Genomic DNA, 15,906 nt, shown 5'->3' on the forward strand with positions numbered 1-15,906 from the left:
ATATAGTATGTCAAAAAGTTATAAAACAGTCGTAGTATAGTATGTCGAAAAAAGTAATGGTACAGTATGTCGGAAATAATAATAGTATGTTGAAAAAAAGTAATAGTATAGTATGTCGAAAAAAGTCATGTATAGTATGTCAAAAAGTTATAAGAAAGTAGTAGTATATTATGTCAAAAAAGTAATAGTATATTATTTCAAAAAAGGTCATAGTATTGTATGACGAAAAAAGTCATAGTATAGTATGTCGAAAAGTTATAAAAAAGTCATAGTATGTCGAAAAAAAGTCATAGTATTGTATGTTGAAAAACTTCATACTATAGGAAGTCAAAAAATGATAAAACAATCATAGTATAGTGTGTCAAAAAGTGATAAAAAAGTCATAGTGTAGGATGTCAAAACCCTTATTGTTTAGCATGTTGAAAAAAAGTAATAGTATATTATGTCGAAAAAAGTTATAGTATGTCGAAAAAGGTCCTAGTATAGTATGTCAAAAAGTTATCAAAAAGTCACAGTATTGTATGTCGAAAAAAACAATAGTGTAGTATGTCAAAAATTTATAAAAAAGTTATAGTATATTATGTCGAAAAAGTCATAGTATAGAATGTCAAAAAAAAGTCATAGTATAGAATGTCAAAAAAAAGTCATAGTATAATATGTCGAAAAAAAGTCATAGTATAGTATAGGACATGAACAAGAACAAATGGCCCTATCTTCCGTTGTCACAATGTATTTTATTTGACATTGAAACATTCAATGTTGAAAAGCATCCTATCTAGAGAGTAAGAACTTAACCTAACGAACCAACATGTGGTTAAAAGAACAACAAAGACTTACCTCCCTCAACTAAGACAACAGGAGAAAAGCCAAACTCATCTGGAGGTCCACCCTTACACATTGGAAACTGGAAAGTACTGCACTAACATCAACTTAACAAAGACACTGTGTGACTGGCTGGCTGGCTGGTTGGTTGGCTGTCTGGCTGGCTGGCTGGCTGGCTGGTTGGCTGGCTGGCTGGCTGTCTGGTTGGCTGTCTGGTTGGCTGGCTGGCTGGTTGGCTGGCTGGCTGGTTGGCTGTCTGGTTGGCTGGCTGGCTGGCTGTCTGGCTGGCTGGCTGGCTGGCTGGCTGGTTGGCTGTCTGGTTGGCTGGCTGGCTGGTTGGCTGGCTGGCTGGTTGGCTGGCTGGCTGGCTGATTGATTGGTTGATTGGCTGGCTGGCTGGCTGGCTGGCTGGTTGGTTGGCTGGCTGATTGATTGGTTGATTGGCTGGCTGGCTGGCTGGCTGGCTGGCTGGCTGGGAGGATGAGGAATGCATGCTGGCCTCTTCCCCACTGACGTCCGCCATCTTGCTTCTTTAAATCTGTACTCAACAGCTGCAGCCAATCATGAGTTGGGCGTGGCCTGCCTCCACCAGTCATCCACAAGCACCGGCACAGCGCTATTTGCATATAAGAAAAGAAAACACAGGATATGTGCATGGCAAAATAAACAAATACAACAGCAGTCGAAAAATATGTCAAAAAGAGTCATACTATAGTATGTCGAAAAACGTCATATTATAGTATGTCAAGAAGTGATAAAACAGTCATGGTATAGTATGTTAAAAAGGTCATAGTATAGTATGTCAATAAAGGTCATAGCATACTGTGTCAAAAAAAGACATAGTATAGTATGTAAAAACGTCATAGTATAGTATGTTGAAAAGTTATAAAAAACTCATAGTATCAAAAATCAGAAATACTTTATTGATCCCAAAGGGAAATTTTGTGTTACAGTTGCAAGAGTACATAAATATCAGAGTATAACTATAAATAAAAAAATATAAGTAATGTGGATATGTACAGTTTCATAGTTTAGTTTTAAGGAATTTTATGATACTTTATTTACATAATTAAGGAGTTGTAATGGTGGACAGTTATAATGAATAAATAGTAGCAGCAGAGAACTGCACACATTTCAAGCCGGTGTTATTGCACAAAACAGATAAAATACAGATAATATTGTCCAGTTTCAAACTCACTAAATGTGTGTGTGTCACACACTTAGAGGGAGGAGTTATAAAGGTTGATGGATAATGAAAGTCATGAAAGTGAGTAAAATGTCACAATATGGTACTATTATATTATTTTATACTATTCACTATACTCTACACTATACACATTATACTATTATTATTCTTAGTATACAATGTTGAAAAAAAGTCATACTATAGCATGTTGAAAAATATGGTATAGAGTATAGTAAGTGTTGAGTATACTGAGGGTTGAAGTGCCTTGCTCAGGGACAGATTGGTTGATGCAGGGGGATTCAAACCCTGGTCTCCCACTACAAAAGTCATACTAGTATAGTATTACATTATTATTCCTAGTAAAGAATGTCGTAAAAATGTCATAGTATAGTATGTTTAAGAAAGAAAAATGTCTTAGTATATGTAGACTTGTTTTTATCCTAATTAAGTTATATTGAATGAAAAATGCCTTATGGAAACAGTAAAAAAGGAAATTAATTTTATGGTTGCATCCCGCCACAAAACGAAGAAGAAGAAGTTGTAGTTCATTTATCCCAGTATTTCCTCTCTGCCTGCACACATGGGGGACAACAAAAGGCCGATGGAACTGGACAGACGACGGGACGAGACTTTCTGAATATAATTTTATAAGGAAAATATAACAATGGGACGTCCTGCGGAGTAAAGGGAAGACGCTCAAACAGCGAGACAAGTCAAAAAAAAAAAAAAGAGTCTCGCGGCGAGGGCCAATAAAAGACAAGTTGCATCTGCATCGTCATAGCTATGTGTCAATAGTATTGTTTTCTTATTATAGCTTCATATGTCGCTATCAGCTGGCACATGAGCTCTATTATAACTTAATGGTAAATTTGATTATGTGTAATATTGATCATGACGGCGCGATCCTTTTGTCTCTTCCACGTTTTGCTTGAATGTTGTCTTTTGACCCGTTTCCACAGTTTTTTTATATCCAAAATAAAGGAAGTCGAAATAAGGGTGAAAAATGTTAAGAAAAGCTACAAAAGCAACAAAAGAAAATCTGAAAACATAGATCAAGATCAAACATATCGTAGTGTAAAAAACACAAAGAAAATCGTTTAAAAAGACAGCATCTAAAAAGTGTTTAATTTGACCTGGGAGGACAACACGAGGGTTAAAATGTCTCAAATCAGTTTGATTGCGGAACAGCGTGTGACGTCATCACGCAGCAGGGTTTTCTTGGCTTTAAAGCCATTCCATTCCAGCAGTGTCATTTAGTTTCTACTGCAGCAGTACGCCCTGGTTGGGTATATGCAGTGATTTCTAAAGTAGCTCAACTACTTAGAAACAAATTAGAAATTACTAAAATACATCCACATATTAACATTAAGTTAACACCTTAATCCTTGTGTTGTCTGAAACTTTTGAAAATAATGTACGTGTGCTACCCCTTTACCAGCTGCAACGTCAACGTTAAACATTCATGCCGCTTGCTAAGAAGCATATTCCAATACTTTGACCTGCACGACCTTTACATACAGATCTACACTGGAGTACTGTTACCCAAGATCTCAGTACCACTGTACACATGTACCATTTGTATTGTTGGAGGCCATTATTTGGACTGCTTATTAGATGAACACAGAGCATTTAGTAAAGACCAAGGGGGATTCTAAAGACTTTTAAAAACTTTTACTCAACGGTCCTTTGATGTGTTCACAGCACAAAGATATCTGAAAGCAAACCTAATCTCAGACTATGCTCCCTCCACTCCTGCCCGGCATCTGATACAAACCACCACATTTAAACATGCATCATTCCTTAATCCCTTCCATTGGAGTCAAGCAGGTCACATAGGATCATATGTCCATTAAAGATGTGTGTATTCTGAACAATGAACAAACAGCCTGTGGGTATTGTGTGAGTTTTATTGGAAAGCAGATCATGTTTAACAAAAACAGCCAAAGTCATAAACTGTACATGTAAAGCTTGATGAATGTTTCCTAAAGGAATGGGACTGAGGAATGAATTCAGACTAGACAGATCTGCAAGGACCAGATCCAAGTACAGTATGATGAGTAGGGGAAGGGGGAATGTGAGGACAGAGGCATGAAGAACTTCTGTTCTCCTCCAGGTCTAAGGACAAAGAGGAAATCTGAGGCAAATGTTTCACTGGTCTCCAACGGGTACAGCGACGGCTGCAGGACCCTGAGTGTTCAGTAGAGCCAGCTGGCGGCACAGCTTGTGTAGTGGACCAGCTCGTCATCCTTAAACCACAGGGAAATCTCCTTGTTGGCACTCTCGACGGAGTCACTGCCGTGGATGATGTTCCTGTGAGGGAAAAAAAAAAGGACAAGAAACCGTGAGGAATGAATACAAAGCAGTGGAGAGAATTCTGATCAAAGAAACAAACTTAATATCCCACAAAGTTATTTCTGGGCTACCAACTGCAGTGTTGACATGTTTAGCGCTCTAACAAATCACTCACTTGCTGACGTCGATGCAGAAGTCTCCTCTGATGGTCCCAGGCTTGGAATCAGCAGGGTTGGTCTCACCCAGCATCACCCTGCCGGTCTTCACCACACCTTTGCCCTCCCACACCTGGAATACATAGAGGGATGAAGCCAGCTGATTGTTAGCCCTCCCCCAGCACTACAGCTTTACACGTTCCATTTTCTACAACAGAAAAGCAGGTTTAATGGTCCATAAATTGTCTCCCAGGCTTTGGTTAAACACCACAGTCTTGTACACTGAGGGTTGAGCCAGGGTTCACTTTGGTTTTATGAGGGGTAAACTGCGCATTGACAGACTGGTGCGACCCGGGTGAAGAGGTTGCACACACCAGACCATTTCAATGTGAATGGCACACAACCAAGAATACAATTGCTTTGAAACAAATCCTAATTCTGTTTTTATTACTCCAATTCATGAGTCAGTCTTTAAAACTTCAGCTGGACTGGAGTTAGCCCTTTTGCTGAATGGGCTAACCCCGTGGCCATTTTCAGCATGAGAGGGTTTTGGTATGTGGCGCTGCTGGTTTTGACCATGTTTCAACTGAATGTCTGAACCAGGGATCAACCCACATCCACTTGCTTGGTTTGAATTCAATAATAAAATGTGTGAAATAGGAATTTATTAAATCTGTTGTATGTCTCTTCTTACCATGGCAACAACTGGACCAGAGGACATGTATTTCATGAGGGTAGGAAAGAATGGCCGGTCCTTCAGGTCAAGGTAGTGCTGAGTCAGGAGGTCCTCAGAGGCCTGCAGCAGGGAGACAGCGTGGACAGAGTTAAGCATCAAACATGACATTTCAAATTCCATACCATTACTGGTCCACATTATAAGATTTAATAGCAAATCCTTACTCCATGCTACCGTTCATAGATTTTATCCCTTCGAGCTCTACATTTAAATTTGGTGTGGGGAGGGGCCCTGGCACCCGACCAGTGTACTGCAGCAGCTGCCTTGGTAAGTGTCAGAATAGGGCTGCACAATTATGGCCAAAATAATAAAATTATTTTGATCTGAGCCAAAATCATGATCAAAATTATATTAATTGTGCAGCCCTACTTTACTGGCTACAGCCTAGAGATTCATTCAATAACCTTAGTCTGTCTGTATTAGTATAATTTAAAAAAGTACTATTATAGTACCAAAAGCCTATATTCATGTGCAATTTATATTATAAAAGATTTATACTTGGCATCCGTGTAGCAACAAAAACGTATGATATACTATGCTGTACTGATCACCCCTCCACCCTTACAGTTTGTCAGATGGAACAACAACATTGGTCACATGGTCAATCTAGTCTACTCCAATGCTAAACTCCCGTCCCTGGAGCTGAAAAAGCAGAAGTTCTGACCCGACACGGGACAAAAACAGGCAAACATCGAACCACTCCAAGTCAAATCAAATCAGCTCAGTATGCAAGTCATTATAGTGAAGCCATTTGGGGCTCTGGTGACTTCTGAAACTGAAGCTGCTGATCTACCTTTAACAATCGGTGCCGTTTCTCCGGCTGAGCGCCTCTCCCACACTGCACTTGGCTCGCTTTCTCATTTCACTTCCGACTGCTCCACTAACACCGGGAGCTAATTTCATCAATTAGGGTTAATCTAAGTCACCTTCATTATACAACATGTTTTGTGTTTGTTGTCACATAATGTACATTTATGAGTGAACCACACTTCATGGTAAGATGTTAGAGGACCAGGAGACCCTGACTCTGCTAATCTATGCTGCAGTCAGAAATAGACACGCAGGTTAAGCTCACCCGAGGTCAGGCACTCACAAGGTCATGTGCATACTCTGCAGATGGTTAAAAATACCACAGACTTATGAAAGCAGTCAATTTATACTCCTTTGCCATAGGCTAAGCTAAAGCCTTAAGAAAAATAGTTTACTTACATGTTTCATCTTCATGGCCACCAGTTTGAAGCCTTTGGTCTCAAACCTCTTGATGACCTCTCCAATGATGCCCCTCTGCACACCATCGGGCTTGATGGCAATGAACGTGCGCTCCTTCTGCTCGGCCATGATTCTACAACAAAGCAGAAAAAAGATCAAGAAATACAAGAGGGTCTGCAGGAGGAACACAGCTGGAGAGTCACTCACGGCTCTTTGTTGCATTTGGCACAGTCAGCAGTGGGGCGGGCTGTAGAAGCCCCCGTCCCCATTCACAGGGAACACAGCAACACCCAGCTCCGGTCAGCGGGGACCGGACACTCAGACCACCTAGACTGAGCTGCTGGGACTTTTGCTGCCCGCCCCGCCTTCACAGAGTAAAGACTGATCCTCACGTTTTCAACCAAGTCAAGAGACTGAACCTAAGGTGACTCTTACTTTTCACAAGTGTTTACTTCACTACCAATCCCATATAAATGTAGTGGAAATAGGTGGGACAATTCCAACGTTTGCTGTAAAGTTGTCTGAGATAAATGTAATACAGACAATCGCCTCTTTCAGTCAAATCTCAAAATTATTTTGAAACAAATCAAAAGTTTTGAATGAACAACTCTTCATCATAAAACATGTTTTGTCACTGTACCCCCTTGTCATTTATGTTATGACTTTGTATTGGGTCTGAAAATTGAAATATATAGTCCAACCAATTATGCATAATTAATTTAATACAGAATTTCCATAATTATAGTTTCTTATACATTCTGTTAAAAGACATCTATATTATTTATACTATTAGAACAATGTCACTGCTACTATATAGCACATTGTTCATATTACAGTCATTTATTCTGCTCTTATGACTGCAATATATTTCTCTTTCTGCCAATGCACCACCTGTCAATACTTGCATTTTTAAATAGCACTTCGGTTTTTCTAGAACCTCTGGTTGGACGCAAATTGAGTTTTCTTCTACCTACTGGAATCATTGTCCCTGAAGCTCAAAAGACCAATAAAGAGCCGATAAAAAGCCCCAGAAAGATGGAGTAGACAGAAGTTAGGGTTCCAAAAATACCGGTGTAGTATCAAGTTCTGTTCCCTATCTGAACCATACCCAACGACTGATAAAGATATTCCAAATCACAGTCACACCTGCAGCAGGCTGATGGAACGTTAACCCTTGCGTTGTCTTCCAGTTAACCATGGGAAGAAAAAAAATGTCCCTGTGTTACTATTTCAGTCACAAGCCCCGCCCACTCCCATTTTTGGTGGTGTCTTTCAACATTTTAATCGCTTTGACTTTTTCCACTTCTCCCCAGAATGCTTGTCATTTTTTCAATGTTTTGGTTGCTTAATTTGTACGTTTAATGTTTTTTGTAGTTTTGACCGTTGTATTGTGTTTATTTTTTGATGATTTGAAAAAAAAAGGGGTCAAATTTTACCCGAGGCCAAGATGAAGGCTAGACACACGGCCTACACTAGGCCGATAAACGACTACAGTGATCTTTCACTTTAAGGAAGTGCGCTTTTTATTGGCTGTCACACAAAGTTACGTCTACTTTCTTCCTTCATACACGTACGCAAAACCGGCTTCCGTAAAAGAATGCATGTCTAATGGTGCGGTTTCACGAGCATTAGCACAAGGGTGAATTCAAGAATTATTACAGGAACACGTTAGTTGCTACAGTTGACATTTACTCAAATACGTTTGGTGTAACGTGAATGTTCCTTGTCGCTGGGCCGAGTTGAAGCCTGGCGACATTAGCATAGCATGTTGGGACATAATTCGTGTTCCGTCAGCTCTTATAAGAAATAAGAAAATCCCCGCCTGTCTGGAATTTGACTGCACGTGCGCACGTTCAGCAGACAGCTCACTGAAGTTAAAGCCGTTTTAGCTTGCGGCCGGCTGCACTTAAACCCGGACTACGGTTAACGTAACTCCTGCCAAAGAAGATAATTTCACCCTGCTGAGCGACCTCTCGTTACTGCCGAAGTAGCTAATTAATTTAGCTACATAGCTAATGACTATTACAGCCTGTTCTGGGGATAGCAGCACGGGCCTAGGCCTCACACAACGCCTTTTGTTCGCGCTGCTGCACCGACCGGCCATGTCAGAGCTGAAAGGACTGCAGCATTAATACACCGCTACCCCATTATAGCGTCAGTCAACATGACGTTAACGGTACCACTGAAATCACAGCATTAACGAGAAGTTTCAATGTATCTCTGCCATCGTATCTTTGTGTTAGACCACACATGCTGGAAAACACCGGCTTCTGAACACTAACTGAACGGTAGCGTCAAACTCAGGCGTTTAAACAGGGATAATTAGACACATAGGCTTTAATTAATATAGATGTAACATATACACGTAAAAGAGGAATAGTATGCTTACATTATGAAGCTCGGTTGAGTTGTGGGGTGATGGTAGCTGTTGCTCAGGTTGACGTGGGAGAAGACCGGCAGACTTTACGCAGCCGCCTTTTATCCGTGGAGGCGGAGACCGGCGCTACGGCAAGACACTGGAGCCAAAAATAAAGCGCAGTTTAGTCCCACCCAGAGCCATAGAGAGAGAACAGCATCCGCAGCTCTGTTGGAACGAGATGAGTCCCTAACTTTAGTTCTCGTGTCGCGAGAATATCTGTGTCCTAATCATAGACCGTATATTTATATTAACGGTCTATGGTCCTAATGCTGCAGTGCTGCCTATTACAGTCAATTGTTTAAAGTCATTTTCTGACAGCATACAAAACACAGAAATCCAAATACACACACACAAAAGGCAAAACTGAAGAGATGATACAAACATGTAAGAACCAATTGAACACTGCTCAATGTAAAACCCATGTGTGAACGCCTTATCAGGAGACTTATGCCTTTTGCTTGTAAAACATGCCACTATTTTATCATACACATTGATCTGAATTATTGCATATTTAGCATATTTAGTTTTCCTCTTTATATTTTTGCATATATTTTATTGTAGTATTGCCTATATCTATACAAGTCTATCAATCATCTGTAATTAGTAATTAAACCTAAAGATAACATTAGTAATTAAACCTAAACAGCTAATGTAAGTCCAAACTGTCTGCGAGCTTCTCCTGACAAAACAGTGATTTGTTGACCATGTGATTACAAAAAAGTCTACTACAGAGCCATAACGTGAGGCACAAAGTAATGAAGGCCTTTATACAGTGTTGTGTTTCTTTAGAAATAAACAACAGAAAAACTGAGTCTTTAAATTCTTCAGATGTAAAGTTATTTGCTGTCAAAGTGGCGTCAAAATGAATGTGAGTCAATGGGATGCTAACGGGGGGTGAGTGCTTGGTAGCATTAAAATGGTGCCCTTGCGAAATCAACGCGGCCCCAGTTCTGTGACGCAGGCAGCGCATTTACTTTGCACCAGCTGCAAGACCCTGGCGGACCCAGGGCATGATGGGAAACGCCCGGCTCTCAGCCGATCTAACAGCCGATTGGCTTAGAATCGACTCAACGTGATGACGTTTTGTATAACAGTTTTATTGATTTCCATTGGAGGGATTTTAACTGCTATTTGTCTGATTTAAGGACTTATTCTGTACATAATCACATGTAGAGCATTGTGACAGCTACTCTGTCTTAATGTATTAAATCAGAAAAGGACCTAACAGGATGTGGGTGTTTCTGTGGCTTCCTGTTGAAACAGGAAACAGCTGTAATCTGTCTGGTTTGACAGCTGACTTTTGTCCCGCCCCCTGGTGCTGCCGCCTGCTCTCGTCCACTTTACAGGCGAGGGGCAGTTCCCTGTTGATTCTCAATCCTACATCCTGTCCTCTGCATGTTCTATATATCTTTGCACGTATAAGTTTGCACATCCCTCAAAATTTGCACATCTTGCACTAATGCATACAGCCTCTTTTTTTGTGAAATAGTTATATATGTATACAGGAGGCCTATTTTTTCTGTATTTATTGTTGTATTGTATGCAAATTCCTCATACGTGCTTCTTTTCCTTTCCCTTTCTTACTCTTTGTCCTTTCTCTTCCCCGCCCTCATCCTTTTACTCTCACCCCTCTTACAAGGCCTCCCTCCTATGTTGGTCATTTCTCTAAAACAGAAGATCTCAGCTGTGGCCCTTTAATCGCTAAAGCTCTGATTGCTACTTGAACAAGTGTGCATCATTGCCCATGTGAGGAGTCTGAGTAGATAGGAGCAGTGGTGTATATGTAATAGGCAGATATACGCAGTATGCCCACTAAGAAAGCTCCTGGATTTCCACATACCCACTTCAAAATGCCCAATGACATGCAACAACATATTTTCCATTATAGTTCTGACACATTTGAATTGTAATCTGTGTTTTTCTTCTTCACACAGGCTAAAAAGGTAGGCCTTGTTCCCCTGTAAATTGGTGCATAAAAGTGTATCCAAATAAAGGAATTAAGTCGTGGATGCATGCAACTTCCCCGGGGGAGGACACCCTGACCCCCAACTATGATATGGCCCCCCTCCCCTAAATGCAGATTCTGGCCAATATATAGTACAGTACACCCACTACACTACATTAGACTACACCACTGGATAGGAGAACATCTGAGTTTAGCATTTTGAATAACAGTCTGTTCCGTGTGAACACAAGAAATTTTAATCACGAAAATCGGGCCACATGAAGAGAATTGTGTGGAGTGTTTTAAAAGAATTATGGATTTAAGGGGTTGGTACATGCACTTTTGTTTGTGCTGAAATGACCATCTCAAAGGTTTGCACCAAATACTGTGTAGATTGTAAATGGGCAACCAGGCCTTCATGCTCTTTGTCCCGCAATTTTAAACCACTTGCAGACAGATGTGCCGCTAGATAGGCTGATCCCAATTAGGGCATTTAAAAATGTAGGCTTTGGAGGCTTATTGGAATTAATTGCTTCCTTAGTTAGATCTGTTTCCTTGTGTCTGTCTTCTTAGACATGACAAGTCTGTGAGCTGGCAATGGAAAAACTCAAGTGAAGTCCAAGTTCCATGTTAAACAAAAAGGATCTTACTCTTTACCAAAAAGTTCAACATCTGTTGGGCTCATTTCCATGATGTTGTCAGACACTTAGAATAATAATCTGAGCCTGTCAGTGGCAAGAACATTAGCCTTAGGATTTGCACATTAGGATTTCTGAGGACTATGGTTACCTGGTCCTCAGATCTCTGCAGGGTAAATCCAGACAGCTAGCTAGACTATCTGTCCAATCTGAGGACTATGGTTACCTGGTCCTTAGATCTCTGCAGGGTAAATCCAGACAGCTAGCTAGACTATCTGTCCAATCTGAGGACTATGGTTACCTGGTCCTTAGATCTCAGCAGGGTAAATCCAGACAGCTAGCTAGACTATCTGTCCAATCTGAGGACTATGGTTACCTGGTCCTCAGATCTCTTCAGGGTAAATCCAGACAGCTAGCTAGACTATCTGTTCCTTCCTGAGGTTATCTAGCAGAGGCACCGCTTAACGCCCCCCAAGACGATTGAGATTGGTTCAAAGAAATGTCAATAAACCAGATCACGTTTTTCTCCCATCCCAGAATGCTGTGTGGACTAGCCAGACCCTCCTCGTCAGCGCTGTTAAGGAACGTATAATTTCCCAGTTATAGAGTAAACACAGTATTACTTGACTCTACATACTGGAGGGAGAACAGATAGACTGTTAAAGTAGGGAATTAACTTTTTTCGGAATCCTTCACCAACCCCTCAGAGTGCAAACTTGATCTCCTTCAGTAAATGCTCATGCCCCTCCTGCAAAGCTCAGTCTCCCAATTGGGGCCACACCTGTCAAGAAAACTCGGGACTTGCCACTGTGAACTTAAAAAAAAAACAACCTACCCACGATTTCTATCATGATAAGATGATCCATCGGTGGTTTGCACACACATGAAAAAAGTGCATGAACACATGCACTTTAACAACACTCTGCCGGCTAACAGTCTATTAAAGGCAGCTTTAAGAGGACTTTAGGCTGCAGCTCATGGCTTGTATGGTATGATCTACATGCTAGTCATAAAGTCACTGGGCATTGCATGGGCATTACTGGAAACAACCTTTACACAGCCTGTGATAATGAGGCCAAGCACTTTCTAACTAACACACGAGTATCTCCCCCTCACTCACTTCACGCAATATAGCTTAATGGAGTTTTTCTTGAGCAGTATGAAAATATTAGGTATGTTGGCCCGGTCCAAATCTCCCTCTGAGATTGAATCTGCTTTGAAACATTAAGTTTTCACCCTTTGCTTCCTTGGCTGGCCGCCACTGGCTTTAATGAATGCTGAGTCAGAAGCAGGGAGTGAGACTTCCACACCGGGTGGATCTGGGGCCGCTGCCATGCCTGGGATTAACTCTGGTTAGGAGATCGGCGGAAGTTCCACAAAGCCTTTGTCACCACTTTATATTGTAATATTTCAATTCAGTTCCATATGCATGAAATAGTACTGCATCACACGCACATACACACACACATGCACACACACACACACATACACACACTAACACTTTGTCCACCACCTTTTCCCAGGGTATTATAAAAACATTTACTCATTATATTGTATTTGCCAAAAAATCCCATAATTTTTCAACTGTCCTTTTCTCTCCTCTCCTCTTTCTTTTCTATCTCTAGCTCCTCTTGGGTCCTCTCCTCTCCACTCCTCTTTCTTGTCTTCTTCTAGCTCCTCTCCTCTCCTCACCTCTTGCACCTCTAGCCGCGGGTGCTCTCAGAAGACAAGTGAAGAGTTTATCCCATGGCCTAATCTCCTGCGTTCTGCTCTCAGTCCTATTTATGCCACGGCTTAAAGCTAGGATTAAACCGTCATTTTACTCTCTCTCTTCACTGTGGCGGATGAAACTATTTATGGTTAAGAGCTGTTATCACCACTCCGGAAAGCTTGTTAGTGTGTGTGTGTGTGTCTGCCATTCCTGTCTTACTACTAGGCCCCCTGGGGTGTGCAGGCGTGGCACGCTGAGGATGCGGCATAATTGGCCTCGCCCCAACATTTTCTGATGTTCTCTTTCTTTTTCGCGTGCTTACAGTAATTCAGAGGTCAGGGCTCATTGCTGCCAGAAAATGGGAAGCAAGAAGTTGTTGTGCTGTAATGGATTGTAATCCGGAGTCGTTATTTTTGCTTTCAGAGGAAGCTCTCACAGCTTTTGAAGCTGTTTCGCTGAATTGCTTTGGCTGTAAAATGGTGTTGACAAAAATGTCTCTCTGGCAAAATAGGTTGGTTTATTGCCTTAAAATGCTCATATACGGAGGCAAATGAGGGATGTCAGGTGTCATATTGGAGGTTTCTGGTGGCAGGCAGCCATTGGTTCACTAAATCGCGCCTGCAACCTGAAGACGGGTGTGTGGATGAGGCTGCACACACCTGCCAGCACCTAAACACACATCTCCACACCTGCCAGCCTTATCTATCACTCGGCTCCTCAGGGTGCACAGCTTCCAAAGTTCACTGACAGAGATGAAAAAGTGTCATTTTTAGCTGGATGCACTTTTATGGAGCCTGTAGATCTCTGCAGCCTCCGCCTTCCCAGAGGGGATTATTACATGGCAGAGAATCATTACTGTAATATAACATGCATTGTTTGAGGATTGAGGTTATGATGAGCCCATACTGCCACAGTCCATTGCCTCTGACTCTGACAAAGGCAAAAGCCCCCTTATGAATCATAATGTTAAAGAATGCCATGTCAACTCAATTGGATACAGCCCAATATCATAAAACATAAATTTGACTTGAGGGGCTTTGCAATCTGTACAGTTTACGACACGTAGGGGTGGGGCTAGAAGGGGAGCACCGCCTCACCCCAACTCCTGAAATATGATTACCCCCCCCCCCCCCCCCCCCCCCCCCCCCCCCCGGTGACTGGCATTCATTTTGGCATCACTTTGACAGTGAATAACTTCACATCGGAAGCATTTAAAGACTCCATTTGTCCGTTGTTTATTTCCAAAGAAACACAACAATTTATAAAAGTCTCCGTTAGCTTGTGGCTCACGTTATGGCTCCGTAGCAAACGTTTTTGTAATGTCAGTCCCCCCCCCCAACTTACTATTTGTCCCCCCTGTGCCACCCACCTTAAAAAATCGCGCCTGACGACACCATCTGATAGTTTAGATGTAGACCTTGAATCCTGAACAAGCCGATTATGGGGTTGGTGTGTCACGGTCTTTGCGTAAAGATTGGTGGATTCTTCCTTTAAAGCAGAATTTGCCGGATTTCAGACTTTAAGACTCGGAAAATCCCAAGGAACCAGTGAGTTTGAAACAGGTTGCTGTGAGTCTGCTATGACCTTTACAAATGTTCTCATTGTTTTGTTTGAATTGCTAAAGTCTATGATGGAAACTTGTTGCTGCATTGTTAGGACTTTATTTAGACCAAACTGTGTGAGAAGACAATGTAACCATGCACTACTACAGTCAAAGATATTCGACTACACGTATGGCGCTTGATGGGATTCTCATTTGCCATTGTGGCCAGCTGTGACATTGAGTTTGACATAATCCTCACCATCACCAGAACCACGCTGGTTCAGGATTATGTAACTCACAGATGTGGAGGCAATCTACGTAATCTTCAAATTGACCCACAACTGGAATAAATGCTATTTGTATTTTATACAAATATTCATATATGTAAACTGAGCTTTCAAGTTTGCGTATACAGCATATTTTGTATGAATGGGGAGGTCATTTCCAAAGTTAATTAGTGAGAGACGCTTTTAATTTGGTTGATTTCATATTTGAAATCTGGACGTGATCTCCTCCGGGAAAGATTCGGTCTGTGGCAAAGTCCATTTGGTTAGTATCGTGTGAAGCTACTGCCACACCCTGCCACAGCCGACACCACCGCAGTATGTGATGAAGGAACCAAGCACATGCATGCAGCATGATAGTTTCAATCTCCCATCACATGAGGGCAGTGTGGCAGCACGCCAGGGGGCTCTGAGCCCGCCTCCCTCCTCTCCTGTCAGGGGGAAAAGCATGAGCAATGAGACTCTTCCAGCACATTTACTGTCTTGTGTTCTGCTAACGAATTGTTACAGTGACAGATCCACCCCAAAATACATTTTTTGCCACACTTTCTTTGAGAGTGAATACGCATCCTCTGGGGTTGCAGCTCGAGCCGAAAGCTCCCCTTTCCCTGTCTCTGATGTGCTGCCGCAAGTAGATTTCTGGCAGCAACGCCTGATATCGTGGAATAAAATGCACTTTTTTGCCCCTCTCCCCCACACATGATACTCACACTGAACAATGTCCAATGATGTAGCGAACACTGCCATGTGTAGGCTGGGAAAAGAGGATGACAGGTGAAGTTCTCTCTGACAGGATTTAGTGCAATGGGTACTGTGTGCTCAGTCTTAATGCTACCGCAACACAGGCGTAGTTATCCCTGCCATTTTGCCATCATTGCCAGTGCCTTTTTCCTTAGGTGAAGGCTGTGAACAATGTGTCAGAGTGTGTGTGTGTGTGTGTGTGTGTGTGTGTGTGTGTGTGTGTGT

The 15,906-nt window shown here is 41.8% G+C and overlaps 1 protein-coding gene across 2 annotated transcripts; it reads right to left on the reverse strand.

The window, feature by feature from the left end:
• Window positions 1-3,901: 3,901 nt before the first annotated feature.
• LOC117937252 (nucleoside diphosphate kinase-like) lies at window positions 3,902-9,002 on the reverse strand. 2 transcript variants are annotated; one of them, XM_034861071.1, is made up of 5 exons: window positions 8,790-9,002; window positions 6,401-6,533; window positions 5,150-5,251; window positions 4,476-4,588; window positions 3,902-4,318 (listed from the first exon to the last, which is right to left on the reverse strand). In XM_034861071.1, the coding sequence occupies exons 2-5, from the start codon at window positions 6,527-6,529 to the stop codon at window positions 4,204-4,206; spliced, it is 459 nt and encodes a 152-aa protein (XP_034716962.1). In that variant the 5' UTR covers window positions 6,530-6,533; window positions 8,790-9,002; the 3' UTR covers window positions 3,902-4,203. The 2 variants fall into 2 exon arrangements, with proteins under 2 accessions (XP_034716962.1, XP_034716961.1); XM_034861070.1 differs by lacking the exon at window positions 8,790-9,002 and adding an exon at window positions 6,608-6,703.
• Between the last annotated feature and the right edge of the window lie 6,904 nt (window positions 9,003-15,906).

This window comes from Etheostoma cragini, chromosome 21 (assembly GCF_013103735.1).
Source record: "Etheostoma cragini isolate CJK2018 chromosome 21, CSU_Ecrag_1.0, whole genome shotgun sequence".
Lineage (NCBI taxonomy): Eukaryota > Metazoa > Chordata > Actinopteri > Perciformes > Percidae > Etheostoma > Etheostoma cragini.

Coding starts and splice junctions, on each gene's coding strand:
- LOC117937252 (XM_034861070.1), bottom strand. CDS start 6,669: ATGGGGACGGGGGCTTCTACAGCCCGCCCCACTGCTGACTGTGCCAAA. Junction 6,534..6,607: donor GCCAAATGCAACAAAGAGCC/GTGAGTGACTCT, acceptor GCTTTGTTGTAG/AATCATGGCCGAGCAGAAGG. Junction 5,252..6,400: donor TGGCCATGAAGATGAAACAT/GTAAGTAAACTA, acceptor TCCCTGCTGCAG/GCCTCTGAGGACCTCCTGAC.